Source organism: Haemorhous mexicanus, chromosome 2, assembly GCF_027477595.1.
Source record: "Haemorhous mexicanus isolate bHaeMex1 chromosome 2, bHaeMex1.pri, whole genome shotgun sequence".
Taxonomy (NCBI): Eukaryota; Metazoa; Chordata; class Aves; order Passeriformes; family Fringillidae; genus Haemorhous; species Haemorhous mexicanus.
In genome coordinates, this window is record NC_082342.1 from 58,642,801 (window position 1) to 58,661,963 (window position 19,163).

The window sequence follows — 19,163 nt, forward strand, 5'->3', positions numbered from 1 at the left end:
TGCTAACTAATGTATTATAATAAAGAGATACTGAAGAACATAATGCACTAGAAGCTTTTCCTTTGTGTTATTCCATATCCAGTTTGAAAATGGGACTAGTCTTTTGGCTGCTTTATCACCTTGCTGTTTTAAACTTACAGCCAACACACAAATGTAGCCACTTCTTTTTGGGGATACATAGAAAGCACAGCAACTAAACCAAAGGTTATGTAGTGGACAGAAGTTTTAAAAACTAAAGAGTTTTATCTAAACAAAGAGAAGACTCCATTATCCATTGATCATAAAATGGAACATTCCCTAGCATATAAAGTTCACAAACTACTTCTTTTTCCTCTTAGAGACAAAGATAGTTGCTGTGTAGACCATATTTTCCAGCTGAGCTACATCTTTTCTAGTGTGTTTCAGTAGTAATGTTTAATTATTTTTCTTACTTTTTTAAAGTAGTCAGTAACTCTTGGTTTAATCTTACAAAACTCTTCTCAATTTTCTTTTATTCAGGATTAGAGAAAATCGAAGCCTTGCAACAGCACGAGAATGAAGACATTTATAAACTAGCATTTGAAATTATAGATCAGTATTTCTCTGGTGATGATGTAAGTATGCTAAAGATGGAAAAGTATGTGCATTGTGCTCTTATCTCAGTGAATACATTGTCACTGTTTCGCAGCTCCACTGGTCACGAACATACATTATCTCCTAAGTCAGTTTTCCCGCTCCTTGTTCAGTACCGTTTCTCTCAATTTAAAGTCTTTGAAGAGTTTCTCAATACCAGGACTTTTCTTCAGGAAAATCTAGAGGACTGCTCTAGTTTTGCCTAACAAATTGATCAATGCTGCCTTAATTTTGTCAGATTGACATGTAATTACTTGTGATTAGAATCTAAACAGTTCTCTGGCTCTCCTTTTTATTTTCTCATACATCAGTCTTTGAAAGGGGCCGTGGATACTTACTTTCAGAAAAATGTTTGTATTTCAACTCTGTATTTGCTCAGTCTGGATTCTGCAGTGAGAAGAGTCATCAGAACTATTAACACTTTCTGCAGCTGTTTGATCTAGATCATCCAGTATTTTGTTGCACCCGGGTTAGGTGTTTTGACCCTCTGGTGCTAGCTCCTCCTGCTACTGGCTGCTTGTGAGTTCCTGAGGAGCACTTCAACATGCAGTTCGAAGACAAATTACCTTTTCTAGGCTTTGCAGGATGTCTGTAGTTATACAGCCTAGTAGAACTATGTTTTCAGTACTTCTCTTAAATTGAACTCTCTAAATGCCAGCTCTAACTTCAGGACTCAATAATTTTCAATTTATGGGCCCATTATATGATTGGGAAGTTAGTCACCAGAGGTTGATATGTGAGAAGTTCCCTATGCCTGTAGTGATTCTGTGAGTAGTGTCCTAGAGTCTCCACAGAGACTCTAAAACTTCTGTATCTAACTGAAGAGCACAGTCTGGTTGATGTGGGTGGAAAATATCCCTGTTGAGGTTAGTACTCCCTTTTGTGCATTTACTTTTTACATTAATACAATTTATTCTATGCCTGATGGGCTGAATATGCCTGCTTTACTCAAGAGCAGGACTTTCCTTCAGATTATTATGTTGTTACTATGTTTTCTGGAGCTTTTGAAACTCAGAATTGTAGGAATTCCATAATTGCTCCAGGGAGACAAGATATTGGTTATGGTAGCCTGACTGGCAGTGTTACGATGGGACTGTCCAGGAGTGTTCTTGCCTTCTGTCACTTCAGGAGCTTATGTATTCTCATGAGATGTTGCTGGCTGCTTGATGTCCCTTCATTGCTAATCCCATCTGTTCCTTTGCTGAGCCCTGTAAAGTGCACGGCCTATACTTTATGACCAGCACTAACAGCTTCCTGTCTTCAGTTTTGTGTGTTAACGGCAGGTGAGCTTAGGTGGGGTTACTTTGTAGTAGCCCTGCAGAAGGCAGAAGTGCTAATTTATCAAGACAAAAATGTTTTGTGAAACATTCTGAAACCAGACTCAGTCTTCATGTGGGCATGATGTGCAGATTGTCGTGGTCACAAAAGGCTTCAACATCTTCCCCCCGATTTAGACAGTGTCACCCGAAGCAAAGAGAAAGATTTTAGATGACTCAGTTCTGATGTGTGCACTACTGCAAGGCCAGGTCTCAGAAGGCTGTTCAGACCCCCCACACCAGGGCTCTTTGCTGCTTCAGAATGATGCATGATCTCAAATGAGGCTCAGAGAGCAGTGCAGCTGGTGATTTGCAGGACGATGGGTAGGGTTTGAAGTTGTGCATTTTGTTGCTACTGACCATGTTAATTGCTATTCCTTGAGACTGTAAATACCAAATTCTAACACCTCAGAGGAAGCTGGGTGAAGTTGGCTGCTGATGCCTTTCACTCTGTATCCACAGAGCAATGAAGTACTGTTGATGTAAAACCAAATTCAGATTGTGCTTATGAGACTGCTCTGAAATGAGTTCTAAATCCTTCAAATTCTGATAGGAGATACTAAGTCTTTTAAGCTTTATGTAAGTATTTCTATCAGCTGCTGATAAAAATATATTTTCCTGTTGAAAGAAAATGGGAGAAAATACAAAACTAATTTTGGAATCTGCAACTAGTGATTAGCCAACTCCAGAAGTACTAAAAATTGGCACTGAAAATTTAACTGCATAGCTAAAATAGCAACTGCTTTGACCAAACAGAAGCACTGTCCCTAAATTACCATTACAATTTTCTGTTTCCCTAATAGTATTAGAACAGAGTCGATGTGTTGTTCTTTTTAAATATATTTCGAGAATTTAATTGGAAAAACTGATCTAATTTTACTGCGTTAATACTTTAATAAAAAAAGAAAACATGAATGTTTGTGAATTTCTTCTCTGTGTACCCAGTCATGCAGGGAATCAGCCTCTCACGTGTTTCTGCTTTTGTGTTTTGTAGATTGATGAAGACCCCAGTCTCATTCCTGAAGCCACTCAAGGAGGTACTTACAACTTTGACCCAACGGCCAACCTTCAAACAAAAGAATTTAATTTTTAAGTTCAGAAAAAGTGCAGCTTCTCTTGTCCCACACCAGTACGAAGCACCACCAGATGGCTACCAAGTGAAGAAACAAAAGGCTCCAAGACACACATGCCTCTTCGTTTTGATGCTTCTAAAGCAAGCCATGTATTGGTCACTTTGCAGTTGCCAAACATCACTATCACATGGACTGTAAATGCATATGCATGATCTCTTAAACTGTTTCAGAATTCTTTTTAACAGTCCCAACTACCTTTTTTTGCCTTTTTCCTGGTGCCACATGCTGACAACCGCAATCTGCAGTTTTGTTAAGAATATTCCATAGTGGTGGCACATTGGCTTTCCACGGAAAAGTAGCTTCTTTGGAAAAATGGTGCGCTGTGGATCAAGACACTTTGGTATGATGCATACATTTTGGAAGACTTTACAGGGGCCCAGTTTGCTCTGGGCCTCCATCATTGTCCTCCACAAACATATTTTCATAAACTTTATGTGGAAGAATAGATTAAAAAACACAAGCCAAATGAATTTCATTGGTGAAACTGAAATAAAAGTAACTTATAGAAACACAACACTTGGCAATTGATTAAACACTTAAGTTTAAAAGAAACAAAAAAACTACTTCAGCTATCAGTAATTGATGTGTGTTCATTAACTGCCTCAGAAACCAGGGTTGGAGAATGAACTGTAGATTTGGACTGGTAAAGCTTTTGCCATTATACCTAATTTTTGAGAACAGCGAGCCCTATTTGACCACTCACTTCAGCCTGTGTGTTCCTGCTGTTTTGAAGTAATCAAATGCTGTGCATGGTATTTTACCTGAGCTACAACCTGTTATGGACTTGAACTTCTGTTTAAGCTGAAAGCAAGAGTCCCAGACTGTAGAAAAAAATTCTGTCCAAAAAAATGTATTAGTTAAAAAGAATCTTGCTTTCAACTTTCAGTAGTCAATATCTTCTGTTTTAAATTGATAATTGGATATGGTTGATTTATATTGGGTTTAAACTGTGGAGCTTTCATGTTTACTGTAATTTAGTCTTAAACTATTTTTTACTTAGTAACCAGTGCTTATGATGATGTGGTTGGCAACAAACCAGCAACTACTTAGAAGCGTCATAAAAGCTTCATTCTTGGAGTATTGGAAGAATAATTCACAAGTTAGTCTCAAATCTTATTCATGTGATTAAAAACATACAAACTGGTTGATGTGTGAGGCTGTATCGAAGCTGCCGTTACTCAGCGTAAACCTGATGTGCAGCGCACATTAAATAACTTTCTATAGGGTATGTGAAGTCATTGCTTTTGGAAAATCGCCTGACCCAGTCACTTTCAAAGGGATTTTGGTATTGCTGGGGCAAAGATGGGTAATTTTGAAATTCTGTAAGCTATCACACAAACTGGTTTTGTTGCTGTTGTTTACTGGGTGTAATTTCCCAATGCATTGATGTGAAGGGATAGAAAAATCTAAACTAATTTAGTTATTGGATGTGGGTTGTATTTACTGTGATGAAGATAAGGACAGATGCCATCAGAGCTTTGTGGATCAGCTGTTTTTCCACTGATGAACAACACATAGCAGGTGTGCATTCATTAAATATATATCTGCCAAGGTGGAGCCACTTTAAAGAGTGAGTTGTCTTGTATCTCAGCTGGATACAAGCGTATGTTTAAACTGCAAGATTTTTACTTGCTAGATAATCTGTTTTAATATAGTGGTTTGGCCTCTGATTATTTATAGGTTTTATAAATTTTAGAATCAATTTCTCTTTAAGGTGGCTCAGATTTTTCAACTCTTGTGCACATAAAATTGAGTTGAAGTTCATTGTGCCTTTTTTCTTTTCCCAGAAGTTGAGTTGAAGCTTCATATGGTAACTGCATCCTATTCACACACTATAGTCTAAAATCTTGAAACTGTGTGGTGTTCGCTAAAAAACTAAACAATAAAAAGTCAAAGTTAGGTAAGGTCACAAAGTTTTTGTGAAATTAGAGTTCCAGCAGATGTTATTGTGAACAAATATTTCCCCCTTCTAATTCAGTCTAGTCTCCTGTACGCCGTATAGACTGATGCATACCCGGTTCAGCCTACGCTCACTGTTGTTCTAGAGATGACATACAAATTGATGCTGAAACAACAGTTTTCCTCTACTGTCAAGATTCGATCCTTTTCTTGCACTCAATGCATTACAATAAAAGTGAACATCGGAGAACTGGGTAAGGCAGGTCAAAGTGCTTGCTCAGTTCTTTCTGCTGTGACCTTATCAGCTTTTGATTGGGATTGCACCATTTCATAGTTAATAAAGGAAACAAAGTATATTGCTGCACTTTTACGTTTTCAGAACAGTGTTTAAAATTGCATTGTTTTTATTATTTTTTTAAACTATCAGTTAAAATAGACTAAAACGTTCTTTCAAAGAGGCATCTAAATGTGTTCCTAATTTTGTATATGGGCTTAGGTTTTGTAACCAATAAAAAGCTGCTATCAAATACTATAAAACATTCAAGAACTTATTTTGAAGGTTATGGAACTGCTTAGTCTTCATGGATTGACTTAGGGGTTTTTGTCTTTGACTAGATATTAGTTAGCAGAACTCCGCATCAAAGTTTGAAGTATGTTACAAGTATGAATAAAGCAAGCTAATGCAGTCATCTCTGAAACTTTGGATACGGAGTTTTATACTTTGTATGGAGGTGTGTACAGGGGACTGTGGTAAGTGGGCTGCAGCTGTTCCATGTAATTATTGAAATAGTGACTTCAGTTCAAGGGCTTGAAGGATGACCAAGAATGTCAAGGAACTTCCACAGTCAACTTCTACCTCCAGAAGCATCCTTTGAGGCTCCTGGAGCAAGGCTGATTGCTGATCCAGCATTAATTTAAGCTCAGGATGCTGCACAAGGGGGGCCCAACTCCTGCCCAGTGTGGGTTGGGAGGGAGTGTGCGTGCACCAAAACTGGCCTTGGGCTGGACAGCCTCTCGTGGCCAGAGGTATCCCTCCCCCTGGCACAAGTGACCCCATCGGGATGCTGCTTGGGAACAGCTTGGAAGTGTCAGAGACTTGCATTGTCCAGCAGCCTCCCAATTAGTACAGTCCTGCTTTAATTACAGGACAGCACCAGTGGAAGGGGAGACCACTTGAAAGGTGCCTGTGACTGCAGCTGTGGCTTTGCCATCCTTTCTCTGTGTCAGTTGGCTGAGCCACCTGGAGAAACCTGTCTCCATGGGTGGGAGATGGAGAAGAGCTTCCAGTGCTGTATTCAAGTCTTTACAAATGTTCATCCATGGGGATATAAAGGCAGAAGATTTCATAAGAACCTAATTCCCATTTTCAAAAGTTGTTTAATCCCTTTGGTTCTTTCAGCTTTCAGTTGACAAACTGAACTGTGTTGGGTTTTTGCAACCTGATAATCATTCTCTAGATCCTACCTGGAGGACTTGAAAGTCACTACATTGGAATAAATAATGCATTATTTTAAGACGTCTTGTTTAGAAAAAGTAAAACGCAGATGATATCTTAATGTTACCCATACTTGTAAAAGTACAGACACTTCCATTTTGTTTGCTTGATCTGCTAAACAGAGAAATGAGTAAGAATAGCCACAGCCAGGCAGATGTTTAATTGATTTTTTTTTTTTTAATTTCAGTGCGCTCAGTGATAGTTGAGGCCCACTTTGTTATTTTGCTCTTCTCTAATGCCCTCTAGATTCTGAATGTCATTCAAGCTAGTCCTTTCCACCAAATGCAGTGTGTTGTGTTCCTTCTATTTTGTTGCATAAAATGTATTCCTTTTTGTGGCATAATTATACTTCTATTCAAACATATGTAGGACAACAAATTATGCCAAGCCATTAGGAAGCCCTTTTCAGGAAGAAAAGGATAAAAACCCAATCAGTAGAAAACTGTGGGCTCCAGCAGGCAAAGCCTTGGGAGATTTTGCTGCAGGGGTTTGTTATGATTGTCACTGTCACCTTGACAGCAGCATGAGCCGGAGCTGCCTGAGATGCACAGGTCAGCTTCAGGCTGGGACATTACTTGAGGCTGCTCAGGAAAACTGCCTCGTGTCAAGATGCAGAGTTAGGAGCTAGAGCAGCTTTCTGCTTCCCTGATCACGGTGTGTGCATCATCCTGCCACAGAAACAGTAATGGGCAGGTCTGCTCCGTGCTGCTGGCTTGGCCTGGAGCTCTCCAGCTGCTGCTGCAGGCACATGAGCAGCTTTGTGTTCAAATGCCTTCATGATATAGCTTTCTTGAGCAGCAGCCCAGTTGGTAAAGGAACTAAAAAGCTGATTTTTTTCCAACCTTACTTGTAAGGTTTTAATGTTGGAGAGATCGCAGCCTTGTGTATCACACCTAAGAATGTTAATAAGGTGATTCTTTTATTTTAAAATGAAGGTTGGAGCTTTTGGGCTGCTCTCTGCCTTCATTTGTAGCAGTAGAATAGGTAAATGTCACCACACAACCTCAGAGGAAGAATGGCAAGTTCTGTGAAGGATTTAGATACCCTGCAGGGAGACTTCCCTGGATGTGTTAGGGGAGCTGTGGGAAGAAGTTGGTTCTCCATTTGCTCTGTCCCCTAAACAGGCTCCAGAGACACACAAAGGTGTGGAACATGGATTAATCATCCTCTTTCCTAAGTAGGGTCCTGTGGAAGACTGGTGGTTGGATTTTTTTAATGTGCTGAAATGAAGTGTAAGGGAGCTCATGTCTGCACCTGCTATTTGCAGGCTGATTATCTTTAGTGGCTGTATTTGCTTGTTTTTAATCCTGATTCATGGAGCCAGATGATCGCCCAGACAAAATTGTTTGTACACAAAGAGGGAGGATGAAATTGAAATATTTTGCCAGTGGGCTTCAGCAAGGTCAGTTCAAGTAAGTTTGTGCAGAGAAATGCTCAGGAGAAGCTGCAGCTCTTGCCCTGAGATTAGACACATCACTGTTCCATCTGTTTGATGCAGTTTGCAGCTGGTTTCCCCTGCATTTCGTACATTTACATCATGGTAGAGCTCCCTGAAATCTGCATAATGCCTGCATGTTATAACATTGAAAATAAGGGATAAATTCCTTCTCTTCTTGCCATGATGATCCCAGTTTGCAGGAGGTCTGGCCCAGTAATTGTGAGAGTATTTATTTGACATTGGTTCTCTAGGTGTGGTTTGCCTGGTCATAGGTTTTGTCATGTTAAGCACAGCAGCACATAAATCTCAAGAGGTGATGGGTGTAGAGGGAGAATTTGGACTTGTCAAATTCTCATGTTTAAATCACATATATAGAAAAATGTGTTGCTTTTTCAAAAGCAAAGTGCTCTTTCAGTTGTTTCAGATCTCTCAGTCACTGCCTTTACCAGTTTAGAACAAATATAAAAAATTTTAGAAAGAGAAAGTGGCTAAACCTCCCACCTTTTTAATATGTGTTTGTTTCAATTGCTGCTAAAATGTTGCATCTCACATGGAATAACTTCTGTCCAAAAGGCTCATTTGTGAACACTTACAGGGAGCTGGATGTGCTGGATACTTAGCAACAATACTTCGTGCTCTGTAATATCAGTCTCAAATTCTCACATTTCAGGGCTCTTTGCTAAAATATTTAACCCTTTGGTGAGAAAAGGGCCGAGTCCAAGGGGAGTAATTACCAAGGTGGCACCTTGCTCCTGCAGCAGCAGCCTGCCTTTCTCCCTGCCATCGAACTGCTGGGGTTTTATGCAACCTCATTGTCAGCAGCACAGAGCCAAGAGATTGCACTGAGCTTTGTGTGGCTATTGTTATCCAGGGAGGTGTTTTTATGTGAACTCAACCAGAGGTCTGTTCTTGAAATATTAATAACTGATGGAAAGGGAAAAAAAAATCACTTCTTGTAAAGGTCACAGTTTTCTCTGTATTTGATATTTTAGTCAACATCTAAACTCCTGAATTTTTCCAGGAGTTTTACTCACCTCAGTTGTATATTAGTTTAAATTTAATAGAAGAAAGACTTGGTCCCTAAAGATGGGAAAGAAAATTTGCAAATGTGAGTCCTGCATGTCTAGAAATGGAAGTTTACTGAGGTCCATTATTTTTCTTGATGTAACCTGGAGGCTGCTTCAGTTGCAAGAATACAAAAAGTATTCCTCAGGGCCTTTGTTTGCTCTTACCCCAGTCCCAGTCACCTACTCAAAGAGAAGCACTGCAAGCACTAAAGTGTTTCCACTGAGGATTGGGGGCTCTCTTCTCCCCCCGTTGGGAATCATCAGACAACAGGCTGCTGAACTGCTTCCATATTCCTTCCAACCCAAGAGAGTGTGAGAGCTAAAAGCAGTGGCAGAGAAGCAAAAGCTCCTTGCTAGGTGAGTGTCAGTGCCAGCTGCAGGCTCTGTGCCTGGGGACTGACTGCCCAAGTCAGGCTGTCCCCCTCCATTACACCAAGGCAAGCTGATGTGGACATAATTTGCTCCTTACTCAGTGTGTAGTTGCTCAGGCTCATAAAGCGGATGGCTAGAACTGAACCACTGACTTGAGGCTGCCTAGCTTTTGTTTTCCAGCTGAAATTTCCTGCACGGTCCCTGTTTTTTAGGGTTTGGGTGTTTGTTTTGGCAGGGGTTTTTTGTTTGTAACAAAACAGCTGTATTATTTAGATTGCTATTCTATTCATGCAACACGCATTCTCAAAACTCACAGCAGGCATGTCATCTAAAGCTCTTTCCTGGGGTATTACCTTCAAGAAAATGGCAAGGAGATCCATGAAGTTCCAGCACCAAAGAGACTGAAATAATTCAATGAAGATGCATCTCCTGGGAGGAAGATGGCAGAGACTGTGAGATGCTCCTGTGTGGCCTGGACTGGGTGGTCAGGGGCCGCATTTCCACAGGCTGCTGATCCAAGTGACAGGCAAGAGCAGGGTGAGCCAGGGCCAGCCCTGAGGGTATAGGAAGGCACAGCCTGTAGAAGCCATTCTGAGGCATTTTCAGCCTCTCTGGTCAAGGCCCTTATTTTTCCCAGAGAATGAATTCTTTAAGGATCTGTTTTCCAGCAATTTTCCTGCCTCCAGCAGCACTTGAGCTCCCATGCAGTGGTGGAGGCAGCCAACGGGGTCTTCAGCTCTGCCAGGGGAGGGTACAACAAGGTCATTTGTTACCTCTGCTGAGGGTGCTGGGGGAACAGATAGCAATGTGAGTGTTTTTGTGGTGTGGAAGAAAGGTTGGGTGCAGAAAAAAAAAAAACCAAGTCTGTTTTTTTTTTTTTATTTAAGACAGAGTGGCATCTCATTGAAGTAAATCATGAGTGCTTCTTCCCAGGATGGAAATATAGGAGAATAAAGGTCTCTCCAAGGGAGAAAGCCTGGGGGGACCAAGGGGTCTAATCAGCACCTTCCTGCCAAGCTGAGGTGCCTGTATCACCCAAAGGCTTGGGGTTGCCTGCAGCCATCTCCAGCAGGACATGTCCCCCACCCTCCCAGTCATTCCCAGGCACTGTCCTTGCAGAGCTGCTTTTTCTCAGAAGCACAACAAACATCATGCCCATTTTTCCCAGGGCAGCTCTGGAGACTCAGGATTATTTCCCCATGTTTGCAGTCCAAAACCTGCTCTTCTTGGCTGAGCTTTCCTTGCTTTGCTAGTGATGGGTCCACCCCATCGTGCAGAAATGGAGCATCCTCAGGAATGGTCTGTCATGTTTTGGCCCCTCTGTATTGGCCTTCCCCAAGGAACAGGGAGAAGCTACTTCTCCATCCTTGTGCAAGCTCCATCCTGAGGCACACTGTGCAGACTCCTTACAGCTGGTGCAGTGCTGAACCCCTGCTCCAGCCCCGTACTGACCCAAACCTCACGTCTCTGAAAATACTGCCTTGCTTTTAGCACTGGTCTTCATTTACACCATTATTAAACAAAAGGACTACTGTTAAGTGCTGTAAAAAGCCAGAAAATCATGAGGTGTAAATTTTGTGTCTTTATAAGCAGAGCAGACTGTCCCCTGTTCCCCCAGGAAATGAAGGTCACAACTCTCCTCCCAGCTGCTATTTTTCTTCCTCAGGAAACCCCCAGTCTGGTCTTTCCAAAGTCCTTTCCCACCATTATCAAACCTCACATGAGCCCATGTGACTTTGTTGTCTCTGTGCAGAAACCAGTGGCTTAGTAACCCCACCACTGTTCAATTAAAAAGCAAATATTTCTCTTATGCCCAAGGCAAAGTGTTGCTGCAGAGCCACCATGCACCAAGCAGGGTTTTTGTGCAAGTGGTTGTGGTCTGTTGGGAAAAAACCCCCATTGCCACATCCAAATGTGTTCAGCCAGCATAGGCCAAAAAAAAACCTAATAAAAATCTGAGGTGTAAGGGAGAATTAGAGAAGAGTGTTTCAGCTCTAGGAGCTCCAGGGAGATTGTTTCTCACAGCAATTAGCACACAAGTGCTGGTCTGGCTTAAAGCATTAGAACTTTGGAGAGGAGAAGTGTCCAGGTTGGGTTGGAGCAGGGGTTTGTGCTTTGGAGCACAGGCAGAGGGGTACACATTTGTCAGGTCTGGGACACAGCAATTGGTTAAATTATCTTTTTTTTCTTTTCTCCTTTGGCAGGAATTTTATGCAAGTCACACTGTGTGAGGTATGATATGTGGGGATGATGCACTCCTGGCTATGGATGCATCCCTGAGTTCCTAACCCAAATCCCAGCCTTCACCTGGCATTTTTAACAATATCCAGATGGCCGGCTCAGGGCTTTGACTCAAGCAAATGCATCATGAAAAAAATCAAGTGTGGGAAAGCTTAGATGAAGGCCATTTAATTAACCCTTTGAAGCCTGTGATGTATTGAACAGTAGTTTGTCATTTGTCTTAATCAATTATTGCATGACTGGCTTTTAATACCATTTAGCACCGGTTTTGACTTTTTAAGAGATGGCATCACACGTGGTTTTGCTTCTTGTTTTTTGTTGGTGAATTATCTGTGCAGAATCTTTATAGGTGGCATTTCAGGGTTTCTTCAAGAGGAAAAAATTACAGCTGTTAGGTGTATTAAGCAAAAGTTAAGACATTTCACTGCATTATACAGCCTGTCTCCTAATAAAAAAAAAAATGGTGTTGGAATATTTTTTTCCATATTGTATTTGAAAAGAAAGCTCTTCTTACCCTTTAAAAAACTTCTTATTGACCTTTCTTCCCCCAAGCATTTTCCAGGTCTCTGGCTGCTGCCCACAAACTCTCCTCCCAGTGTTACATCCGGTCACAGATCCCTCTCATGCACCCTGTGCCTGCCTGTTCCTTCTTGAAATACTTTTGGCAGCTGTCCATGCCCTCACCCTGCAGCCCTGGGATCTCATGGTTCCCCTCTGGTCTCAGGCCCTTCAGCAATACTGAAACTCATCAGAGAAGCTCCACCAGGAACTGCAGGACAAATGGCACGTAGCTCCATCTGAAAATAAAGCAACAATGCCAGCAGCAGAAATCAGCTGCTGTGCAAGTAGAAACTGTTTTGTGTCATGGACTGGCTGAAAAATCCAAGTTGTGAAGAGAGCAGGGAAAAGGTGAGTCACCCTTCCTGTGCTGGTGAAGAGGGAAATATGAATCGTCCTTCCTGGTTTTAAGGTTGGTTCTTTGGGTTGTTTTTTTTTTTTCCCAGTTTGCTGCTTTCCTGCTCTCTGGAGTAGGATGGAAAACTTCTTGATAAGAATTAAAAAATAAATCTGTGTTGGGTTCATACTCAGGAAGGGGCTTAAAAACCAGTCCCACAGAAAAGTTAGTAAATCAGTGAGGAATAAGCTATGTCCTTTCATAAAGAGTGTGAAAGAGCAATGAAGTGTCTTGGTGTCCTTGAAAAAACAGCAAGACATGGTGGTAACTCCCACTGTAGTGATCCCTGCAAAACAGAGAAGGGATGGGAGGCCCCGGGGCTGGAATTGCTGATAGGCCTGGGCAGGGAGGCTGCTGTGACAGCTCCAAGCAAGGCTGGATGATTGTATGGCTCATCTCAGTGGAGGGGTGGCTGGGAAGATTAATGCACAATTATGGATTCTGGTTATGTCCCTGTAAAGGTTAATGCAAACCAGAGTGCATCCAGCAAAAGGATCTTGAGCAACCAGAGTGGGCTCTGGGATAAATAACTTGAAGGATGCTTCAAATTTGTGAGGAACCTGAGGCAAAGTTCTAAGGATTTTTCTTTTACCTGCTATCCAGAGAGAAGCTATGTTATTTTTAGAAATCAGTGCTGAGACTGTGATATCTATTACATGCCCATGGAGATGGAAAATAAGTTTGAGGGTGCTCTCCTGGCTGAAATCCACGAGGAGAGATGTTTTAGGGATTAATATCGCTCCATGTGGCCAGGGCTCTCCTGCAGAATTGCCAGGAAAGAGGTAACAAACTTCCTTCCCTAGAGCTGGCTGCTTCCTGCAGTCTGCCTTTGAACCAGGCAGGAGTTTTGACACCAAAACATTTAAGTGCTGTTGGGTGAGTGTCCTGCAAGCCTTTGATTAGAGCAGTGCAGTGCTCATTAGACTGACTTGTTTTAGCAGCTGTCTGACACAGGAGAAAAGAGAAATCATTAGAAGTAAACTCTGTGTTGCTGTTTCAAATATTTTGACCCATCATTGCTCTGACAGTCTCTGAACAATGGCATAAATGGGCTGAGTAATGTGACCGAGTGTCCAGAAAAGCCTTATTCCAGAAAACAAGGATGGTAAATCACATGATGCCCCATGAGATGGGGTGTTTTGCCAAATTACTGCTTCAGGGGAAGTGAGAACAATTTCAGTAACTGGAATGTTGCTTCATCAGTTTCAGACCCTCAGGATTCCCATCACCCTTTCTTCCCCACCTCCCACCTTGCTGTTTGCATTTTTAATCGGTGATGTCTGCCAAAGGCTGGTGGTTACCTCTATTTGCTGCCAGAAAAGCTAATTTTTGATCTTTTTAAAGAGCTTAGAAAATGCTCAGATGAAAAATGGGAAGGTTTAAGTGTCTCTTTTTTCTACCAGCAGACAATCCAGTAGGGCCAAATGCAGGCATCAAGGGGCACTTAGGAGTAAGACATCACCACAACAGCCTTTCAGTCTCTGTTGAGTTTTCCTTGATGCACAATTCTCTGTTTTGTGCCATGTGAGACACAAGACCAAAACACCAGCAAACTCGACTAGGACAATTTTTTTTTTGGCATGACAATGCAGCATGGAGCCTTTTATGTTGTGCCTCTAGAACTAATGTCCAAAATGGCCAAGAGATGTGTTGGAGCCTTGCATGCTAGAGACAAAAAATTACCACCTGCAACAAACTGGAGGTAGATCAACCAGCTTATGTCACCTGCAAAGATTTGAAGACGTGATTTTGTCCTCCTCACCATGCACAGAGGTCATGGAATTAATTACATGGTTCAGTGCTGTTTAAATACTCTCATAACTGTGATTGCTTAGGCCACATTGTCACTGCAGCACTGTTCTATAGCACGTGGTAGTTCTACATTAACGCAGCTAAAACAGTTGGAAGGATTCTTTTATTGAGACTTTCCTAAAAATGTCTGATTCTGTTTCTTTGTGACTGTTTGAGCTGTCTATTCCAGCTGCTGCCTTCTATGAAATGCAGCTAATAACAGCACCAGGAGCAGCTGGACAATTAATCTCCCTTAACAACTCTAAAATGCTCTGGTATGAACAGAGGGGGATTTTGCTGCGTATTTCTCCTTGATGTTTCTAGGCTGAGTATTCTGTTCCTTGAAAGCAGCTAATTTCTGAATAGAAACAGAAATGGAAAATAGAAATAAAAACGTTGCATCCTATTCCTCCCCTTCCCCCATTCATCTCACAATGAAGCAGGGACTACTATGAAATATTTTAATTTTAACTCTGGATCACAGAATCTTGGATACACATTTTATAGGTCTTTCTAATGATGGGTTGAGCAGGGTTGGACAAAGACCATCACTGCCACATGGATCCTGGTCCTGTTGTGAGCTGCCACAAGTGCTTTCATTTGCCCTGAACACAGCTGAGTGTGGAGAGACCTTTGGTCACCAACCTGCCTGTGCCCAGAGGTGCCCATGGTCACCAACCAGTGCACGTGCAGTGGTCTCATGCAGTTTCAAAAGTCTGAGAGACAGGGTTTTGTCTTGGCTGGTCAGGCCACCATGAGGATATTCAGAGGTTGACTGGCCATGGCGATGTACTTCCAAGCATCCTAAAAGTCACATCTGATTCCTTTATATTTAAACATGATCCAAGGAAAATGAGGGACCATTTCCATGAAATAATTCTTTGATAAAAATGGTGAATGGAGAAAGAAAGAACCATTACAAGAAATGCATAAATTAATATACACACATCCTCAAACTGCATTACACCATCAAATCCCAGCTTGTTTCCATGGCTTGAAGATTATTATACCTGGAGATGCCACACTACAACCAATTAGTTGCTTGGCCATTTGATGTCCTGAGCTTACACTGCTCCCATTCAGCCATTCCTTTTGGTGCTTTCCTGCGTTCCCAGCCAATGAACATGTGATCCATGCTGAGAGAGGAGCAGCATGGGGCACATCCAAGCTCTCTGTGAGGATCATCCCATCTGGATAGATGTATCTGGGCTGAGAGCTGCAGAATGAAGAAAACTCCTGTTCCTTGCACACACCTCTTAAAATTCTTAGATATGAAAAAGCATCCTTGCTGAACCTCTGGACACACAAGTGCAGTGGATAAGTGGAACATGGTGACAGTGGGACAAGCTGCAGCCAGAGATGAGAGTCCAAGAGATGGGGCCAAAACTGTTCCATGATGGGAGTTTTGCTCAGAGATCCTCCGGGAGGGTTTTGGTGGTGAGGAGCTGGGTGTTTCTCACAGTGTGCCAGCTGCAGCGCTGCTGCTTGTAGGGGGTGCCTGGAGGCTGGAATGCCCCGTGACAAACCTGCTGGCAGCCGTGAGAGGGAGGGGTCCGTGCGAGGATCAGGTTTGCTCCGGAGCTTGCCTCCTCTCTGCCAGCTCCGTGATGGGCTGCTCCTGGGATAGGGAGCTCTGCCCTGAGCCCCGCAGCAGCATTCCCAGGATGGCCAGCACTTCCTGCAGGCCCTGGCCAGTGTGGGCACTGCACCCCCGCAGCATCCAGCGGTGCCTCGCCAGCCCCCCCAGCCGCAGCATCTCCCCCAGCTCGGCAGGAGCCAGCGCTCCCGGCACGTCCTGCTTGTTGGCCAGGAGGAGCACAGGGATGCCAGCCATGCCGGGGTGGCTCAGGGCCTCCTCCAGTGCTGCCATTGCTTCGGCCAGCCGGGCCGTGTCTGCGCTGTCGAGCACGAAGATGAGGGTGTTGATGTCCTCCAGGTAGTTAGGCCAGCTGGCCCGCAGGCTTTCTTGTCCGCCCACATCCCAGAGGGTGAAGGATATGCCACAGGGTGTTCTCAGGGACTCCACGTTGAATCCCACCGTGGGGCAGGTCTCCACAGCCTGGCCGCTCTTCAGTTTGTACAGAAGGGTGGATTTGCCAGCAAAGTCGAGCCCCAGCACGATAACTCGAGCATCTCTTTTCCTCCAGCCTTTGGAGAGCAGCTTCCCCATCAAGATACTGCCGGGAATGGGGGTGTGTGTGGGGGGGTGGGGAATGCAGCCAAAAAAACCAGCAAGTAAGCGTATTTCCTTGATGAGGTCAGTCATTAACAGAGGGCTCAGTCCTGCCTCTCCGAAAGAGCACCGCAGGTTTGCTGAAGAAAGATGGGGGCAGCCGCCTTTTGCTTCTCTCTGTAGCTCACATGAGGTGAGAGCGATTGTTTACGAGTGTGCAGCAGAGCCAGGGAGTGATGTTCACAACAACAGTTCCTACAGCCCGGCTCCGCGGCTGATCACTCCTTTCCATTCAGGACCCGAAGTGATCGGAGCGAAAGAGCGAACATTTCGCAGGAAGAGGTGGGGAGACTGTGCAGTAAGTTTCCTCCTCACCACATGCATAAATAAATGAGCTTCTGTTCATTGGCTTGTCTAGGAGAAATCCACCCCCGGCAGGACAGGACAAGGAGGAACCCGGGCTTCAGACCAGGATTACTCCAGGAATGTGCTGAATCACAGCTCAAGGGTGGGGATTTAAAGCCTCTTGAGCAACAAGACGATTTTTCTGCCAGTCTTATGGTTAAAAGTACAAAACAAATCACTGTATCATCAGCTTTTACTACCTTTTGTGCAAATGGTAACAACAGCAATTTTTGAAAATGCACACAAGCATGTTTTTTTAGAGTCTTACTGAAACACAGTGAGTCAAAATGCCATTCCTGGGGCAAAAATCCATAATATTCTTTACATCAAAGTATTTACGACATTTTAGCTTTTTCAAGTGAAGCAAAGTCATGTGGCTGAGGGGGTACAAAAATCCCCTAAAAGAACAGAAAACTGTTTAACAAGACAGCACCCCTTGCACTTTACATGCCAGAAGCAAAAATGTGCTGCTGCAACAACTCCCAGCCTCGCTTGTGCAAGAGCAGCCAGCAGAGTCCCAGCAAAGCCAGTTTTTATTTCCCTTCTTTATTGGTTGGGTTTGGCTCCTAAGAGGCTGCTCAGAGGTCTGCAGAGCTCATCTCACAGCAGTAAGGCAGAGCTGCTCTCTAGCCACCTTTATCTGAGAAAGAAATGGGATTCACCTCTGCTTCCCTGGGCCCACAGGGGAATTTTTAACGCACCTGTGGGAGATGCAGTTTCCTCAGCAACAATCTCCACATGACAGCTCCATGTCACAAGCATTACTGGGGATGAAGTTCAGCACAGCATGTGGAAGGGACTATCTGGTCAGCTGGTCACTGAGAGGCATATTTCTTCCTCTGAGGGCAAGATCCTTCAGTTTTCCATCTTTACAGAAAGGAAGATGCATGAGAAAAAAAAGAGTACAAGGAGGCGGCATGGGATTGCAAGGGGTGCAAAACAGAACACGTTTTGCAAGATAGCTCTGTGACAAATGTCTCTCCCATTGTTAACCCACAGAGCTGGTTGGCACCAGAGCCTCCACAAGATTTATGCAGCTTGTGGATGTGTAAGATGGGTTTTAACAGCTGTGGAATACCAGGTTGGAAGGACCTCGAGGATTATTTGGTCCAACCAAACTTTCAAGGAAAAAGCATGGTCTAAAAGAAGCTCAGCACCCTCTCCAGCCAAATCTTAAGTGTCCCCAGGTGCTGGGGAATACACTGCTTCCCTGGGGAGATTATTCCAATGGTGGATTGTTTTTATTGTGAAAAGTTATCCTCTTGTGTGCAATCAGAATCTCCCCAGGAGTAAATTGTACCCATAAGTGCTCATTTTTTTCCCATAGACCCCTTATAAAAAGGGATTCTCTATCTTGTTTGTAACCACCCTTTGAACAGTGGAACACAGTGATCAGAACTTTCATAAGCTTTTTTCCTCAAGATTCAACAATAAAATTGTGCAGTTCACATGTGATCTTTTCTAAAACCAGTCTGTAAGTGCAAAATTGGCAGAAAGCTCCCTAGGTGTGGGTAAGAAAAGAGAACTGTAATGCACAGTGGATCCTGGCCCTTCAGGGCACTGCTTGCACACCCTGAAGTGTGTGTTGCTGCCTGAGGGTTATCCTTTTGTCCATGTTCTTCACTTTTAAAATAAATCCTTCATCTGCTTGTTAACCATTTTGGAATAACCTTCCCATATTTCATTGTCCTTTAAGATCAGTATAGTTGGTATTTTTAGACAAAACAGTGGGTCAAGTGAATTGTGTCTTGATCTTTTCATGTTTGTCCTGCCTTTGCTGCTGCTCATCCTCTCTGAGACTTGGCAGGCAGTGGTGACACACATCTCTTTCATCTGACCAGACACTCAGAGTACCATAATTTCTTTCAAGTAAATTAAAATACAGGTACTGGAAGCAGGGGTGGAGACTCTACCATTCAGTGAATAATTGAGCATTGGAAATATGATGTGTTGGAGTCTTTGATTGCATCAGTCCCTCACAGGCAACAGAAGACGGCTGCTTAAAAAAAAAAAAAAAAAAAAAAAAAAAAAAAAAAAAAAAAAAAAAAGGAAAAGGGAAAGGGAAAGGGGAAAAAGGGAAAAGGAAAAAGAAGAAATAAAGCCAGAATAAAGGATGCAACTAAGCACAGTTTTACTGATGATTCAGTAAAATTCTGACAACTCTTCAGGTTTTCTATAGCACAGAATACAGTAATTTATGGGTAAATAGAGGAAACCCTATGTTATTTTCCTTTTTTTTTTTTTTACATGCTTATACCCTATGTAT

General features: G+C 42.9%; 2 protein-coding genes and 1 long non-coding RNA gene across 3 annotated transcripts in view; 2 read left to right on the plus strand and 1 right to left on the minus strand.

Annotated features, from left to right (window-relative positions):
- Positions 1-5,658, plus strand: part of KPNA3 (karyopherin subunit alpha 3) — a 48,406-nt gene extending 42,748 nt beyond the window's left edge. Inside the window, exons 16-17 of the mRNA XM_059838997.1 lie at positions 499-593; positions 2,923-5,658. Coding sequence (XP_059694980.1) covers positions 499-593; positions 2,923-3,021 — 194 coding nt within the window. The 3' untranslated portion in view covers positions 3,022-5,658. The remainder of the gene's footprint in view (positions 1-498; positions 594-2,922) is intronic.
- Positions 5,659-12,246: 6,588 nt separating this feature from the next.
- On the plus strand, positions 12,247-18,555 carry LOC132323597 (uncharacterized). Its single transcript, XR_009485380.1, has 2 exons — positions 12,247-12,482; positions 16,911-18,555. It is a non-coding gene; the product is annotated as an uncharacterized LOC132323597 (long non-coding RNA).
- ARL11 (ADP ribosylation factor like GTPase 11) lies at positions 14,767-16,826 on the minus strand. The gene has a single exon (XM_059839004.1). It carries the CDS (start codon positions 16,583-16,585, stop codon positions 15,884-15,886), a length of 702 nt encoding a protein of 233 aa, XP_059694987.1. The 5' UTR covers positions 16,586-16,826; the 3' UTR covers positions 14,767-15,883.
- Positions 18,556-19,163: the final 608 nt, after the last annotated feature.